Source organism: Peromyscus maniculatus, chromosome X, assembly GCF_049852395.1.
Source record: "Peromyscus maniculatus bairdii isolate BWxNUB_F1_BW_parent chromosome X, HU_Pman_BW_mat_3.1, whole genome shotgun sequence".
Classification (NCBI taxonomy): domain Eukaryota; kingdom Metazoa; phylum Chordata; class Mammalia; order Rodentia; family Cricetidae; genus Peromyscus; species Peromyscus maniculatus.
Window position 1 is genome coordinate 114,118,711 of NC_134875.1, and position 17,050 is coordinate 114,135,760.

General features: G+C 38.2%; 1 protein-coding gene across 3 annotated transcripts; it reads right to left on the reverse strand.

Moving 5' to 3' along the window:
- Window positions 1–1,236: 1,236 nt before the first annotated feature.
- Window positions 1,237–15,906, reverse strand: Scml1 (Scm polycomb group protein like 1). 3 transcript variants are annotated; one of them, XM_015992085.2, is made up of 9 exons: window positions 15,777–15,906; window positions 12,989–13,043; window positions 12,776–12,813; window positions 11,153–11,296; window positions 9,083–9,157; window positions 6,015–6,119; window positions 4,990–5,671; window positions 3,575–3,714; window positions 1,237–1,423 (listed from the first exon to the last, which is right to left on the reverse strand). In XM_015992085.2, exons 4-9 carry the CDS (start codon window positions 11,180–11,182, stop codon window positions 1,289–1,291), a joined length of 1,167 nt encoding a protein of 388 aa, XP_015847571.1. In that variant the 5' UTR covers window positions 11,183–11,296; window positions 12,776–12,813; window positions 12,989–13,043; window positions 15,777–15,906; the 3' UTR covers window positions 1,237–1,288. The 3 variants fall into 3 exon arrangements, with proteins under 3 accessions (XP_015847571.1, XP_076417812.1, XP_006973327.1); XM_076561697.1 differs by lacking the exons at window positions 12,989–13,043; window positions 15,777–15,906 and adding exons at window positions 13,089–13,182; window positions 14,760–14,776; XM_006973265.4 differs by lacking the exon at window positions 12,989–13,043.
- Window positions 15,907–17,050: the final 1,144 nt, after the last annotated feature.

The window sequence follows — 17,050 nt, forward strand, 5'->3', positions numbered from 1 at the left end:
ACAAGGGAGATGGATAGTGGATCAGAATGAAGGACCTGAGGTTTACCTTCTTAGGCATCCAAGATCCCTTGATTACTGTATCAATAAGAGATCATCAAATTCAGTTTTGATTAGACACTGGAGCAGAAGTATCTGTTTTTAAAAGTCCATTGGGGCTGGTTACAAATAAAAAGAATAGTAGGGGAAGTACAGTACAGGAAGTCAGTACAGGAAAACACAGACCTGATAAAAGACTATCACCTCACATCTGAAAGAACACCTGGGCCACAGACAGATGACTCACTCCTTCATGGTAGTTCCAGATTGCCCTTTCCTCCCTTCTAGGCAGAGATCTTCTTTAAAAATAGGATATCACCATGACCTTTACTCCTCAAAAACTAAAATTTCCTTTGCAGCTGCCTATCAACTTATCTTAATTGCCCCTTTACCTGAAGAATGTCTTCTAGCTCTTCCAGATTCTACAGAGGAAGCAAATCCAGAATCAGGGATCCTGCTTCAGGACTTGAAATGATAGTCTCCTAAGGTATGGGATGAGGCAAATCAGCTCAGTCTTTGTAGCAGACTGGTGACCCAGCAATCATAGTAAGTCTCTTGGCTGCAGACACAAAGATAAGGGGCTGGAAATATCCCATGAACCAAAAGGCTAGACTGGGAATTGCTCTCTTATTAAGAGGCTATAGGAAGCTAGTATACTACAGTATTATAGAGATAAACTATCCAATAAGGTTAATGATATATTCTCCCTTAATTTCTCTTCTGTGAAAAATTTTCACCACTTTAACTATATGTTATTAGTTCCTTATATTTCCTCTTTATTTAGTTGCTTTAAAAATATGTATAAAGTTATGCCGGGCGGTGGTGGCGCACGCCTTTAATCCCAGCACTCGGGAGGCAGAGGCAGGCGGATCTCTGTGAGTTCGAGGCCAGCCTGGGCTACCAAGTGAGTTCCAGGAAAGGCGCAAAGCTACACAGAGAAACCCTGTCTCGAAAAACCAAAAAAAAAAAAAAAAAAATATGTATAAAGTTAAACCCAAGTCAAAGGTGTTTTTTTGTTTTTTTGCATGAAGCATATTTTAATCTATAAAATGAAAAATCTAAAGAAGACATATGTGTATGTTAATACTAATATGTTAAATGTAACTCCAAGCAGACTATAATGTATTTTTTCTCAATTTTAATTATATTTTAGGAGAACCTTCTCCAGAACCAAAACTAATGAGCACAGGGAGTCAAGTGTGCATTAAGAAGGAATTTAATGAGAACATTTGAAGTTCTACAAACGAAAAGTTTACTCGTCACATTTTACTCCTTCTTTAAGCTTTTGAATGTAGCTGCTAAATTTCATGACTACTCCCACCTTCATCCCCATATATTTCACCATCACATCAAAATCAAGCAGCAGCAGGGCCTTCCCATCGATAGCCTATAGAGAGAAAAAGTTTAAAATGATTAACAATATTGTTATATTTGATAAGCAGCTGTTTCTTTGTATATAAGAACGTGTAAAACTAAAGCTTCTCAAGTATCTCCTGTATAAAAACTATCAAAAATACCATTGCACTGCAATGTATCATTTTGAAACTTATATATTCATATCAATTTAAGAAAAAGCAAATTTAACTTAATAAAGTTAACTATATCAAACGACCTAATTTTAAATACCGTGTGATAAATAAAAATACTGTTTATCTATGACAAAGGTAAAAAGAATAAGAGAATAGATTTCATGGCTATTAACTTTCTGATAGAGGCTAGGAATATATCAATATCAATTCAAACTGTAAATGTGTTCAATAGCGTTGTCTTTATATGAAGTTGAGTTACTTGTCTGAATCCAATTAGACATTAAGATTAATTATTGGTTTTCTTTCTATACTGAAAATGGTGTATAGATACTCTACTACTTGATAGTCACAAGGCATCTTTACAAAAATTCTTTATTGCCTTAATTTACCATCACCTTATGCTACTAAAACATAGTATTTGTTTTATAAGTTCCAGCATAAAATAAAACTTTATTCAATTACACATTCTTGTCTAAGAAGATCCAGAATTTCCTATAATAGGAAGTAAAATTAGAAAGGAAAGGAACTAGAACTTACTAAAATTCAGCTCATAACAGCAAGATAAAAGAAAGAACTAAAAAAGGAATACGAACAGGAAGGGAGAAGTCAAACTATCTCTATTTTTCAGTCATATGACCCTATACTTGAAAGAGCCTAGAGACACCAGCAGAAAATGTTGAGATCTGATTAAACTTCCAGTAGTCATAGACTATAAAATCAGTAGCTTCCCGTGTCAGTTCATCCTTCCTTAAGTGAGTCCCTGCTCCCAGAAGGTCATCATAATGATGCCCAACTTAGTGTGGGCATCCAATGGGCATAGCACACTACAGTCCAGAACTTCTGGACTCATGTGATCCTCCTAACTCAGCCTCCCAAGTAGTTGGGATTATAGGTATGTTTTGCATGAATGTTATGGGACTAGCTAACCATTTGCTGTTTGGATTTAAAGCCTGGTACATAGACAGAATTCATCTAAAATCCTATGGCTGGATAGGTCATAAGGCTCTAGGAGAGAACTTACTATGATTATTTTTCTAAATGAACATAGCAATAAATTGCCCCCTTAGTTCTTATCTTTATAATATAGATTTGTGTATCTCTGGACCCTCAACATAAAAGTTTTTTTTTTCCAGGACATGGTGATCAATACAGAGACCCACAACTCATCTGCATACAGGGATCCCCCCCTCCCCCCCGCTGCCCTGCCACCCAAGGTTCAGATCAGAAATCATCTTGGAAGAAATGACAGAAAGAGTCTTCCAAGAACCAAAAGTAGTGGACATCTGTAGGGAAATTCTCAAATCAGAATAAAAGTAGCCTGTATTCTCATTTAAAAAAAAAAAAAAGCATTAGCTTCCCTATATAACTATAAAAAAAACCTTGCCAAGAAAGGAATTAGAGAAAAAATACTTGTTCAGAACATTTTTTTAAAGGTTTACTTAGGAATCAACCAAGCCAAGAAAGTAAAAGACCTCTAGAATCAAAATTTTAAGTCACCAAAGGAAAAAGTTAAGAAAATACCAGGGAAAAGTAAAATTTAACCATGATGTTGCTTTGTAAATGGTCATCAGCATCACAGTTGTCAATAGTCACATAAGGTAAACAGAACTGACCAGCTGGAACTAGTTTCTGAATATCACGACAAGAGGGCTACTCTGGTATGCACTGTGGGTAAACTCCTCTTACTTATGAACAGGGCACAAGTATGGGGGGATTTGTGTAATTATCCTTGCATGGAAAGAGGTCTGCCTGAGACTTATAATCATGAACCACCGAACTTGAGGCTATTTAGTGTATTAGATGTTTAGATACCCATGTAAAGAAGAGACGATTAACCTACCATTTAAGCATAGAAGGATGGACAAGACAAACTTTTCACAAACAAAAAATAAATCAGATGATAGGGTTCCCCTACTGACTCAGCTGGCGACTCAGTATCCAACTGAAAGTGCACAGAGGTCATTCAATGCATTAGGCTAGCAGGAAAACTGGATTTAAAAATACATTACATGTTCTCTGATGATGGGGTAGAGCTGGTCGGCCAACGGAGGATCTAAACGGTTCAGAAATGTTATCACGTCATCCACAGACCAGTTTGCAGGGCTTCCAAGGTGTCTCACAACAGCATCATTACATTCGGATGATGAACCTGCAATTAACAATGAATGGGGGAAAAGTTAAAAAACCTGATCATAATTCTGAAAGAAGAGATGTTAGGTAGAAAGTAATGGTCTCACTCCTGGAACCTTCTCTTAAGTACCGAACTAAAGACTCAAGATTCCAACTGTAGAATCATTAGAGCCTGAAGAAAGATGATCTGAGGAGCGCTGCATTAAGTGTATCAATGGACTTCCCCCAAGGAACAGAAACAGTTTACTTTAGAAGGCACCTTAAAGCTTCAATGTTCATGTAACACTTGTAGCAATCCAAGGCCTCTTAGGTCACAAGCAAATACAGGAAAAGGTGCTAGTTGGATTAAAGTGGGATAAAATGAGCTAACTCAGTACTCTTTCTTACTTTAAGGAATTCAGTGAATTTCTTGAAAACCTCTCTTAAATGTCACATTCTCTAAATTAGGTTTACTGTACTAAACACAGTAGAAATCCCCCATGTTTACACTTTATAATTGCTTATTTTTTTAGGTATATCAACTAATTTCAATAACCACAATTATCTTGGGTAACAAAATAAGTTCTTTGGAGCAAATCTCTCCCTTATATTCAATGTTGGCATTTTTAGATTGACCTTTACTCTATAAATTCACATCTCTTGTGGTTTAAATGTTAATCTGCATTTAAAAAATATTTTCTGATGAATCTAATCAGTAGTGGTTTTGACATTTCATGCAATTATTCTTTCATGTTTAATTGAATAGCAATAAATGTTTTGGTTGAATATGCTTAATAAAGAAATGACACATGAAACCATGTAAGTGCTTACATCTCAGCAGGTTTTACCTGTGCTATTCACTAAGTTGTGTGGAAACTTCTTTGTGTTCAAATGTTACCTTAAATAGAATGTTTTACTTCCTACAGTTAATGTGTGATGACAAATGAAAGTGGATAGGTAATTTGTTGGGAGGATCTTATTTTCTAACCAAAGATAATCAATAAAAATTTCATTTTTTCTGTTTGTGAATTACCCAAAAGTACATCCCTTCTTTCTTACCACCTTATGATTATTTTGAGTATTTACTATGGGGAAAGGTAAATAAAATAGATTTCAATATCACAATGGTGTCATTATGGAGACCACCAGAGACAATCCATGTGAGTTGATTAGCACACTGCCATACCCATAATATCTGCTTAATAAACAGCCACTATTGTACATATAGCTACAAATCAACCATCGAAATAGGAAACAAGAAGCTTCTATTAGCTTACTTAGAGGATGTTAATCATTGGTGCCATCCCGAACTCACCAAAAGTGTTAGGATCAATCACAGGTGAACGCTGAGCCTCCAGTAAGGCCAATCGCCTCATTTCAGGATTCTGGATGGGGATGAGCTCCCCTGGAGGGAGGGTACTTGCTTCCCTCACTGTTGAAGTGGTAGAAGTGATGGTGTCCACGTTGGTATTTTCGAAGTCACTGTAGTAGGCCACTGGAGAGGAGCTAGGATTGTTTTTAAATCTGTAATACTGTTGGTAGGTTTGGCCAGTAGATGTAGGACTTGGTGGAGTTTCTTCATAGTCCCTCTCTGGTGAAGAATTGACAAGAATCACTTCCTGTGAATCCTCAGAATGGAAAACATCATTGTCTTCATTGTTCTGGATACTGCTGTCAATAGAATTGGCATACTTCGAAGCCTGAGTGTTGTAGAGATCATCAGAGTAATGCAAAGCTTGATTATTGTCAATACAATCAGCGTACTGGAAAGTCTGGGTGTTGTCAATAGAATTGGGGTACTGGAAAGCCTGGAGGTAATCTACAGTCTGATTGTTCTCCATATCCTCACTATCTTCATTCCTTTCGAAGACTACTGTAGTTGGACTGTAACTGTGAGGACGGGAGATCAAATTGTCATTAATGAATCGTCTCACTTTCTGAAGTTTATGTCTTCTAGACATCAGGTAATTGTATCTTCTGGATACTGCTCTAAAAGGCTTCATAATAAAAAGAGAAATAAAGAATAGTCAGGACATTAAGGTTTCTATGCAACATTATTTAACATTAAAAAATAGTGTTCTCTTCTGACCTACATTTAATTTGATGTATATTTTATAGGAACATTTTAAAATGTATATTTTCAAAATACTCATTGTTCTACATTCATCAATTCTGAACTTGATTATTCTTTCAAAAAGAGTTGTAGTTCCCATCTGCTCCTCCAGGAAGTACAGATAAGCCTCGATCCCACATTTATTAGCTCTCCATTACTTTGCAACGACTGGTATCTTTAGACAGAATATACTTATCAAAGTTGTGATAATGTTTTTGTACACTTACAGGATAACGCCAGAAGGATCTAGCACGAGAGTGATATATTTTTGTTACTTTTTCATCCAGGTCATCAAACTTCTTTTCCAGCCTTTGAACAGTTTTATATATAACCTGTTACAATAAAAGGTATTAGTAGATGCTCTTTCAAAAGAAAAGTAGCACGTAAAAATGCACAAAGCCAAGAGTTAATTGCTAGGCACTGTGGAAATGTTCTATTAAAGGCCTCGTTTTAAGGCACCCAGAACACTGGCTGAGATACTGAATCTCCACCTGCCACTGCAGTAGCTGATTCATGCATACATAGAAGTATCTTTAGTGTCATAAGGTGAGTGCATCACAGCTCCTGACAACCTCCCACCTGTGTGTGCTGCGGCTGCTTCCCATCCATGAGGGTGCTAACTTAGGACACAAGCATTCAGATCCGCTAACAATAGGAGTCAGCTTCTACACCACAGCTTGTGAACAGTGAATGTTCCACTCTGAGAATATAGAACCAACTAAAACATATGTGATGTAGGGCTCCAAACTAGTCTAAAAATTAAGTATCTAGTGATGTTCTCACAATGTCATTGAGTACACCTTACATGCCGTACCAATGAGGAACACCACCGATAACATTCTAGAAATGCTCAGAAATTTCAGAGAACATATTTATAAAATACCATAAACATTCCTTCATTCAAGGATAAATGCCTTCCTTCTGTTAGAATTGCTTTGCTAGGTTCTGAGACCATGAACTTTAAAATCATGAAAAGCAAGCAAGCAAACAACAACAAAACCTACAAAAGGAAACCCCTGTCCCAGAGAAATGCTCATCTTATCTTGAGAGCTGCACACCAAGTGACCATTTCAGCAGAGCAAGAGATAAGCAGCCTGGGGCAGAGGTTCTCAAAATGTGCTCTGGGGAGAGTCCAGTGCTAATGAATGTATCTATACAACAACTCCGGTACCTAAGGCTCAGGGAGCATTGTGGAAAACGAGGCAGAAAGATTGTAAGAGCCAAAGGATTGGGGGTTTGCTGTGATACCATGTATCCTAGTAATGCCAGAGGGTTCACCCATAAAGTATCACCTGCATGATTACCTAACATCAGCTGAACAAGAAGGATAACAATAAACATGCCAAAGCGAATGGGGGAAAGCCCACAGGGGCTCCATTCTGCACAAAGAACTACAGGCAACTAAGAAATACTGTGAGAACAATCTTCCCAGGAAAGAGCACACCACTTGGTTGTACAGTGCCAGACGCACTGAAAACATGTATACAAGTAACACTATACAGGTTGAACAGGGTGTATACTAGGTATATTTAGGTATATATATTTGCATGCAATAGCAATTGATGAAAACAGATGTCATGAATTTGAAAGAGAGCAAGGAGGGGTTTAAGAGAAGGTTTGGAAGGAGAAAAGGGAAGGGGTAAATGTTCTAATTATATTATAATCCCAAAAAGATAGTAAAAAAATACTTAAAAATAGTAAGAGACTCCTTTGTTTCTGTGTTTTTATTTTTTGAGACAGAGTCTCACTGTGTAGCCCCTGGCTGGCCTTAAACTAGCTATATAGATCGGGCTGGCCTTGAACTTGTGCCTTCAGAGTACTAAGATTACCTATTGTTACTATTATTATCTCTTACACAGACAGGTAAGGAGGGCATGTCAGGATGCTCAACAAAGTGACAGGATTCTCAAGGGCCCCTGAGGGGCATAGCTGGAGAACCTAAGCACTGCTCATCTGCAATGTCATACCCCATTCAACTTGCATAATTACTGGTCTAAGCTTCAGGGTTGCCAAGATTTGGGCACTGCAGGCCAAGCAGCCTTGCCCAGCCTCCTCTACTCCTGCACAATCTTAAGACCATGACCTGTCAGCATGGCTTCTGTCCTCACTAGTGTCAGTCTAAAAGATAAGACACACACAATCTTACTTTTCAAACTGTGGTAGTTCAGTCTATTGTAAACCTAATGGGATAAGAACCATTTCTTTGAACCTCCATTGCCTCTGGAGTATACAGCTCACAAAATCCACAATAATCACATACTTCTATCAGTCCCACACCAAAGTTCACTTTTATGATCTCCCCTCCAAATTATATAAGATAAATTCCTTGTAAAACACGAGTAGGCTGCCCATTCATCTCAGTTGTGATACCTTCATATGTAATTAATTAGGCACATATTAAAACTTCAGCCAAACACCCTAATAGTTGTGCCATAAACCCCATCCAAGGACTGAGGAATCTGGATGCAGACATCCACAGCTAGGCCCCTGGTGGAGCGCTGGGAGTCTAATTAGTGAAAAAGACGAGGGTTTATATGAGTGAGAATTGTTGAAACCAAGGTTGGATAAAGCACAGGGACAAATAACCAAACGAATGGAAACACATGAACTATGAACCAAAGGCTGAGGGGCCCCCAACTGGATCAGGCCCTCTGAATAGGTGAGACAGTTGATTGGCTTGATCTGTTTGGGAGGCATCTAGGCAGTGGTACCAGGTCCTGGGCTCATTGCATGAGTTAGCTGTTTGAAACCTGGGACTTATGCAGGGATGCTTGGCTCAATCTGGGAGGAGGGGACTGGACCTGCCTGGACTGAGTCTATCAGGTTGATCCCAGTCCTCGGGGGAGACCTTGATCTGGAGGAGGTGAGAATGGGGGGTGGGCTGGGGGGAAGGGGAAGGGGGCAGGAAGGGAGAGAACAAGGGAATCTGTGGCTATTATGTAGAATTGAATAGTATTGTAAAATAAATACAAAAAAAAACCTGCATCCAAATCTTCCAATTTCCTTTTAAAATTTTATAGTGGAAATTAATATTGGGCAATATAGATGGAAAAGACATAAGTAAATCTGATAATGTTTTTAATGTTCTAAAATGCACATATTAGTATTTCAAATTTTTACCTGAAAATATTATTCTAAGTAGAAACTGTCAAAATAATCACAATGAGGTGAATAATCACAAGTAATTTGATATGGCAAAATTTCCAGTTAATTACACACTTCCCCCTCATATGAAGTAAAAAATGTTTACAATTTAACATTCTAGAAAAACACACTGAAAGGAGACGTGTCATACCTGACAATAGTTCAGGATATCCACGGTGGCTTTTGGGTCTTCAATTTCAGAAATTTCAGGTGAGTAAGTTTCTTTCTAGAATAGTTTTTACACCACAAGTAGTTAATGCTTTATTTCAGTAAGAGTCACATCAAATAGTGACAATACCTCATACTTATCTATTTGTTTTTAACTTTCATCCATATATCAAAAGTCTTAAAGCAGAGATGAAATAAAAATTCACATTACAAGGAATGGAAATAATTGCCAGTCAAATAAAGGATAGAGGAAAGACTTTACCAGAAGATTCTAGGTTTAGGATTCCAGTGAAAAGTTGTTCAGAATGTCCTAGTACATAAGAAAAAGAAACATGTAAAACGCTAAGAGTTCACTGACTAAAGAGATTCTCAGGATAGAGTATGACCTTGAGTGACAGTTTAGAAGAACTCCATAAACTAGTTGGAATTTAAACCTTGCTCATTAAAATGGTAAGCATTGATATACTGGACATCTAGTTGCTTAATATTACTTACATAACTGAAAGGTGCATACTCATAAAGCATATTATAATTACCATCCTAAGGAGACATTCTCATATTCATATAGGAGAAAGATTTCTTAGCAAATTAAAAGGAAATATAAAGTAACAAAAAGAAAAGCTGAGGACTTTAATTTCACTTCTCAGAAGTTTTGAAAACCTATTGTATTCTCAAAGGGCCTTTGCCTGTTTTAAATGTCATGTCTGTGTAGAAAAGTATATATGAGTCAGGCATGGTAATACTCTATCCTGAGAATCTCTTTAGTCAGTGAACTCTTAGCATTTTACATGTTCCTTCTTCTTATGTACTAGGACATTCTGAACAACTTTTCACTAGAATTCTAAACCTAGACTCTTCTGGTAATAAAGTCTTTCCTCTATCCTTTAGTTGACTGGCAATTGTTTCCATTCCTTGCCAGGAAGTTTAGGCAGGTGGAGGATGAGTTCAAGGACAGCCTGGGTAGGCCAAGGACCTTGTTTCAGGAAACAAGAGGAAAAAGTCCACTTGCAGAATTGTGCTCTCATTAGTCCAGCTACACCAGAACCCCCTTTTCCAGCAAGTTTAAAACCTCCTGTGCTTCAGGACACAGGTCTTCAGTGTTGAAACTGCTTTCAGGGGAAAAAACCCAAACAAACTAACAGACAAAAAATCCCCAACAATAACAACAAAAACTGACAAAAACAACAAAAACCAGAGCATTGCACCAGTTTTGATTCCTGAACAATCCAACAGTGCCACCGTGTGGTCGAATTAGGAAACATGCAAGCATGTCGTACTCTTAATAAATTAATTTCTAAAACACCTTAAAATGTTGTTGAAATAAGACAGGGTATAAATAAGAAAAGTTGTCATGAATAACTGCTACATTTATGCAAATTAATTATTCTAAGAAATGAGTTGAGGAGATTTTACAGTAAACAGACTTGGTAGCTCTGTGTGTGATTAGCCTTCCACTGCTTAGGTTACTAAAAAACACACAATTGGGTTATATAACATTCCTTACAAAAATATAGTAGTTTATCTTCACATGGTAGTTTGTGTTTTCACATTTCCCCAAAATGACTCCCAATAATTGACAGTGAGCATTGTCTCCACTGACGAAAAACATAGCAGTTGACAGAAGTTGAAAGTTGCCTAGATTACTTCAATGGTAGTAATACACATGGCCTTATGTGACTAAATAAATGTGTTCACTGCTATGAAAAATTAAATATAGTTTAATAATTTACATTTATCTTCAATTTCAAAGAATAAGAAACTCAAAAATACAATAGAAAATTTTAAAAGGCAAACCAATTTGAAAAGCTGTTTGTCAGATTCTCATAAAGTTGAGTTTTATATTGACTACTTGTTTGCAATTCAGTTTCAGAGTATCCAGAAGAAATGTTAAGTGTATGTTCTTAAGTTTATTCACAAATTCTCGTAGAAATTTTATAAAGCATTGTCAAAACTGCACTTATTATCTATACATTTCACTTTATTTAATTTAACTCAGTTTAGCAAAAACTATAGCACAAGAAAAGAACAGAAATGATCAATATCAAATACAAACCTCATCTATTTCTCTGAAGGTAGACATCATTGCTGTGCAACAGGAGAAATTCTACTTCCTCTGAGTTGAGTTTATTATGGTTAGATTTGCTGGAAGGCTTACTTCTGAAACTGCTTAGTCATCTAAGAGGCAAACCTTCTCCTCCTGAAAAGAAATGCTTAAAAATGTTACTTCATGTAGCTAATATCTAAATCAACTTAACATGGGTGACCTTATGGGGCTGAGGGTGGAACCTAGGCTCTTATCCATGCTAGGCAAGTGCATTATCACTAAGCTACATTACCATCACTAGAATAAATCTTTATGCATAGAAGAGTTATATTATCCATGACTAGGAAGGAGCTCACAATGAAGTTAAAAGCGAGCACAATCTGTGAACAGTTGCTTCACAACTGAAAGTCTAAAAAGTGAGCACTAAAAGCCACCAAACAAGGGGATATACTGCTAACACTTTTGTAAAGAAGCTCAAAGGGGCTTTTGCTTAGGGAGACAGAATGCTGCCAAACTGCCCCAACAATCTGTTCTGATCTAATGGCAGCTTCCACTGCCACCCTCGACACCAATGATACTGTCACTACTGCCTCGGCCACTACTGTCCCTGCTGCTGCCTCTGACACTGCTGCTGTCACTGCCGCTTCCAGTCTACACTTCTGGTGTCTCTATTGCTGCTGCTGCTGCTGCTGCTGCTGCTGCTGCTCCTGTGCAGCTGGTGGTGGTTCTGGGCTGCTGGTGCTGGGCTGCTGGGCTGCTGGGCTGCTGGTGCTGCTGGTGCTGGGCTGCTGGTGCTGCTGGTGCTGGGCTGCTGGTGCTGGGCTGCTGGTGCTGGTGCTGGGCTGCTGGTGCTGGTGCTGGGCTGCTGGTGCTGCTGGTGCTGGTGCTGGTGCTGGGCTGCTGGTGCTGGTGGTGCTGCTGCTGCTGGGCTGCTGGTGGTGGTGATGCTGCTGCTACTGGGCTGCTATTACAATGTGGGTGGAGCGACCAAAGAGACCCCACCTCCTCACCTGCCCTGTAAACCCTTCTGAGGCTCATATCTCCAGGGTCCATTGCAGCTCCAAAATCATGATTGCTTTGAGTTAGACTTAAACATTAAACCTAAATAAATATATGTGAAATATAAACTGAGAACTCTAGACTTCTCAAGGCTGGATTACAGCTGTGTCATTCAGTATGGAACTAGAACCAGGCATGTCTACAATGACATGATCCTCTACCTTATATCAGAGGTCTGACATGAATTCCTGCCACATAGTTACTGAAGGGACACCCTATGCAAAAGATAATTTATTTTATTCATCCTGAGACAGAGCAGCAGGGAGAGGATCAGGATTTCATCCCTTTCCTGTTTTCCTTCAATCTGTTGCGGGGAGACAAGTGACCAGAGTCCCTAAGGACAAAATTCAAAGGGAGATTAAGATGGGAGAGTTAACTTTCGAGTTAGAAAAATGCAGACCAATGCTGTATAAAATATTCAAATTGTAATGTAACTCAATTTGACCTATAATTTCCACCACATTTTATTTTTAACTGTTTAGGATTTCCTGACTAGAAGATTGACATGACATTTGAATAATTAATCTGTAGCTGTAGCCATACAAAGAAAAACTCACAACAAAAATAACTTACTGCTGCTGCCAAGAAGGATGAACCTCACAGCCGCAACCCTGAGTAAAAGAAGGCAGACATGAATGATAGCACAGAATATGATCCAACTCAAAAAGCTCAAAATTGGGCCAAAGTAGCCTATGGTGGGAGGTCTTTCCAAGCTAACACCATGATCACTGTAACAACCTATCTTGTGAATATACCATAAAATTACTTCTAAAGTTTTACTCTTACAATTAATGTTTAGAATAGTCTTGCACTGGTACAAGTCCTTCTAGAAGAAAAGTTCCTAGAAAATGAAACAATGGGTAAAAAGTTAGAAAACAGCACTTACACATTTCAAAATCCTTCACTTTCTAAATAGCCCAACTAAAGAGGGTGTTGAAGTCAGCCAGTTGTTCAACAACATAATACAATGTTGGTTCTACCTATCATCATGAATCAGAACAAAAAAGTATCAGTACCAAATGACTTTGACCCTAAGACTTCTTAAAAACACACAAGGTAAATCAAAGCATCAGGATAACTCCAATTCAAGTCATAAAACCCAAAACAGTCCAAATTAGGAGGGTTACCTGCTAACAACATATCCCATAGCTCACAACAACTAACAAACATGGCTCAAAATAATCTTTTACATTAACAATTCATAAAGACACAAAAGCCAAATCACAGCAGCCAGAAATTTCTAAGATGTGAAACTCCAAATAAAATCAAATTGGAAGAGTAATCTGCATGAACATATCTCATTAAATACAGTTGACAATAATTAGGATGGCTAAAGTCTACCTTTTACCCAAGACTTCTTAAAGACAGACAGCAAATCACAACAATAACATCTTCCTAAGTAATAAAACCCCCAAATAGACGAAATCCACACCATCACCTGCCATCAACTTATCCCATAAGGCAGAGTTCACTAAAAAATACTTGTTACTACAAAACTTCTTAAGAACCCACAAGGCAAATCATAGCAGGCAATAGGTAAATTTCAAGTTATAAAAGCTCCAAATAGACCAAGGGGGGAGGGTCAGTCAAAGGCCACCAGTTGGTCTCACAAGGCATGGATCACAGTGGGTAGGATGGCTTAAAAGTATGTTCTACTCAGTGACTCAGTTATAAAAAGAGCCAAACAAATTAAACTGGGAGAGTCACCTGCCACCAACTTATCCCATAAGATATAGCTTACAGTGTCCAGGATGACTGAAAACTAACTTTTACACTAAAACTTATTAAAAACACAAAATATAAGTCACAACACCTATATCTTTCTATGTTTAAAAAATCCCAAAGCAGGCCAAATCCAACAAACCAAACTAGAATAGTCACCTGACATAAGGCATAGCTTACAGAGACCAGGATGGCTGAAAACTAATTTTTAAGTTAAAACTTAATAAAAACACAAAATATAAACCACAACAGTTATACCTATGTTTAAAAAAAATCCCAAAGCAGACCAAATCCAACAAACCAAACTAGAAGAGTCACTTGCTATCAAATTATCCCATAAGGCATAGCTTACAGTGACCAGGATGGCTGAAAACTACCTTTTATGCTAAAACGTCCTAAAAAAAACACAATACAATTCACAATAGCTATTATCTTTCCATGTTATAAAATCCCAAAGCAGGCCAAATCCAGCAACCCAAACTGGGCGAGTCACCTGCCATCAACTTACTCCATAGACATAGCCTGTGGTAACCAGGATGGCTGAAAGCTACCTATTGTGCTAAAACTTCCTAAAAACATAAAATACAATTCACAATAGCTGTATCTTCCTATGTTAAAAAAAATCCCAAAGTAGGCCAAATCTAGTGTCACCTACAAGAACATAAAGCATAGCTTTAGAATGGCTGAAATCTATGTTTCTTCTTAAAGAAACACAAGGAGAACTACAATAGCCAGACTGATGTGCTTCATGTAATAAAATACCCCAAATAACTTATGTGCTATTCACTTATCCCATAAGGCACAGCTAACAATTATTAGGATGACTAAAAAGTACATTTTCTCCTGATAATTCTTTAAAACACAAAAAGCAAATCAAGGCAGTGAGGTATTTCTTAGTTATAAATGCCCACACAACCAAATTGAGGTTGCTATCAACTTATCCCATATGGAATACATCACAATGACTAGCATGGCTGAAAACAAACTGTGATTCTAAGACTTCTTAAAAACACAGAACACAACTTACAGCATCTAGGCCTTTCAATGTTATAAAACCCCAAAGCAGACCGATTGGGAGAACTGCATCCCATCAATATATCCCATTTATATAGATCACACTGACTGAAGGGTTGAAATCAACCTTCCACTCTCCTTAACAACATACATGGCAAATTACAACGGTAAACTGAATATGGAGAAAAGCAGGAGAGGAGGGAACCAAATGATTCCTAACAGATTAGAGCCTTTTTTAAAAATCTAAGGAGCACAAAGCACTTAGCCAGTCCCAGAAGCATATCCCAAAACTACTGGGCCTTACAGGAATCCAGATATTTTACAGTTGTTCCCAAATGGCACATCTGCCCACTGGAAAGCAAATGATAAATACTCCGGAAGGCCTCAACACCTCTCTACATTTTTTTCTTCCTCCCCACTAACATATTTACAATAAAAATGTCGAGGCAAGCCAGGTGGTTGTAGTGGCACATGCCTTTAATCCCAGCACTCGGGAGGCAGAGGCAGGTGGATCTCTGTGAGTTTGAGTCCAGCCTGGGCCTCGAGAGAGAGATCCAGGACAGGCTCCAAAGCTACACGGAGAAACCCTGTCTCAAGAAACCAAAGAGCGAGATCACCACTGGAGACCAAAACATTATTGGAATCACCCGAGTGCAGAGATTTTGAAATTTGAGGCGGCAAAGTAGAAATTTGCCATCCCCGCCAAACGTATCTTCTCACCCCAGGGGGCGCCACTAGGCCAAATGCTTCAGACGACCGTTTTCTACATTAGTACACTCACACCCATCCACCCATGACAAAAAAGTTAAAAGGGGGTGCTAAGGTATCCATAACTTACGTATTTTGATGAAGAATCGGCTACACTAGCTTCCGGAAGCTTCCAGAAATCAATCAGCAGGGCGCTAGGAGTCCATCTAGACGCCCGGCAGCCTTTAACGACCGCTAAGATCTGTTGACGCTTTTTAACTGTCCACGTGCCGGAAATCAGGTGATCCTGACGCATTCTGTGTCGCAAAGCTCAGGATTGTAAAGCGCCTGGCCGTAAAACAATGCGTGTTCATGGCTTGTGTGACTGATCAGGCGATTGTGATAACCAATCAGTAGTCACCCATAAACATAATCTGACCATTGGCCAGTAAATCCCGTGGATGATCTAAAAGCTATTTAGAATGGGAGTTTTCACACCAGATGGAAATAGGACATAGAAAGGGAAGGTTTCCAGTGAAGAGGGTCTTTCTGTCTACTGAGAGGCAAAGCCTCTGGTTTAGAAGGTTCAAAGCTGAGCCTCGGATCCTAGATTTACATTAGCTGAGATGATTAGTAGGACAGACAGGCCTAGAGAGTCTCTCAAGCAGAGGTTTTTGTGTTTTTTCTTTTTTTTCTTTTTTTTTCTTTTTTCTTTTCTTTTTTTTTTTTTTTTGTGGAGACACTGGCACCTGGGCTAACTAGTACAACTTCTAGTCCCAAAAGTGATTCAAAGGGCCAGCTTAGTGTGTGGCAAGCACTTTTGTTTGGTTATTTAAAGCATGTTACTATTAACATATAATCACATATCCTTTTCCTTCTCCTGTAATCCACTAGAGATGTCCATAATGACTGGGTTCCAGGGATACACTTCAGTGCTAAAACTTGAATGGGGAAAGGGGCTGGGGGTCTTAGCAATGGATCTTTTCTTGGTAGCCTAGGAAGGAACACTAGTAAAGTTAATTCCAGTTTCAGCAAGCACAGACTGGAGAACTAACAATTAACATATCCCAATATCATAGTTGCTGTATTTAAACATTATGACCAACATTTACTTATTCTAAAGCAATGTGTAAGCTAAATCATAATCGTGTTGAGTTTTCTCCAGTATAAAATGGGCATATCTTGGGAAGTACACATATTAGTGTAACCTAAGTACTTAGTGCTTGCTTGAGATAGGAGTTTATAATAAAGTTGATGTGACATTAACTAGTGGCAATTTATCTTACATATATCAACACTTTTGGATATATGGCTATAATAATCCCCGAAACAAAGCAGTCAAGTGTTTCAAAATAAAGTCACAAATCTTTTTTTTTTTTTTTTTTTTTTTTTTTTTTTTTTTTTTTTTTGGTTTTTTGAGACAGG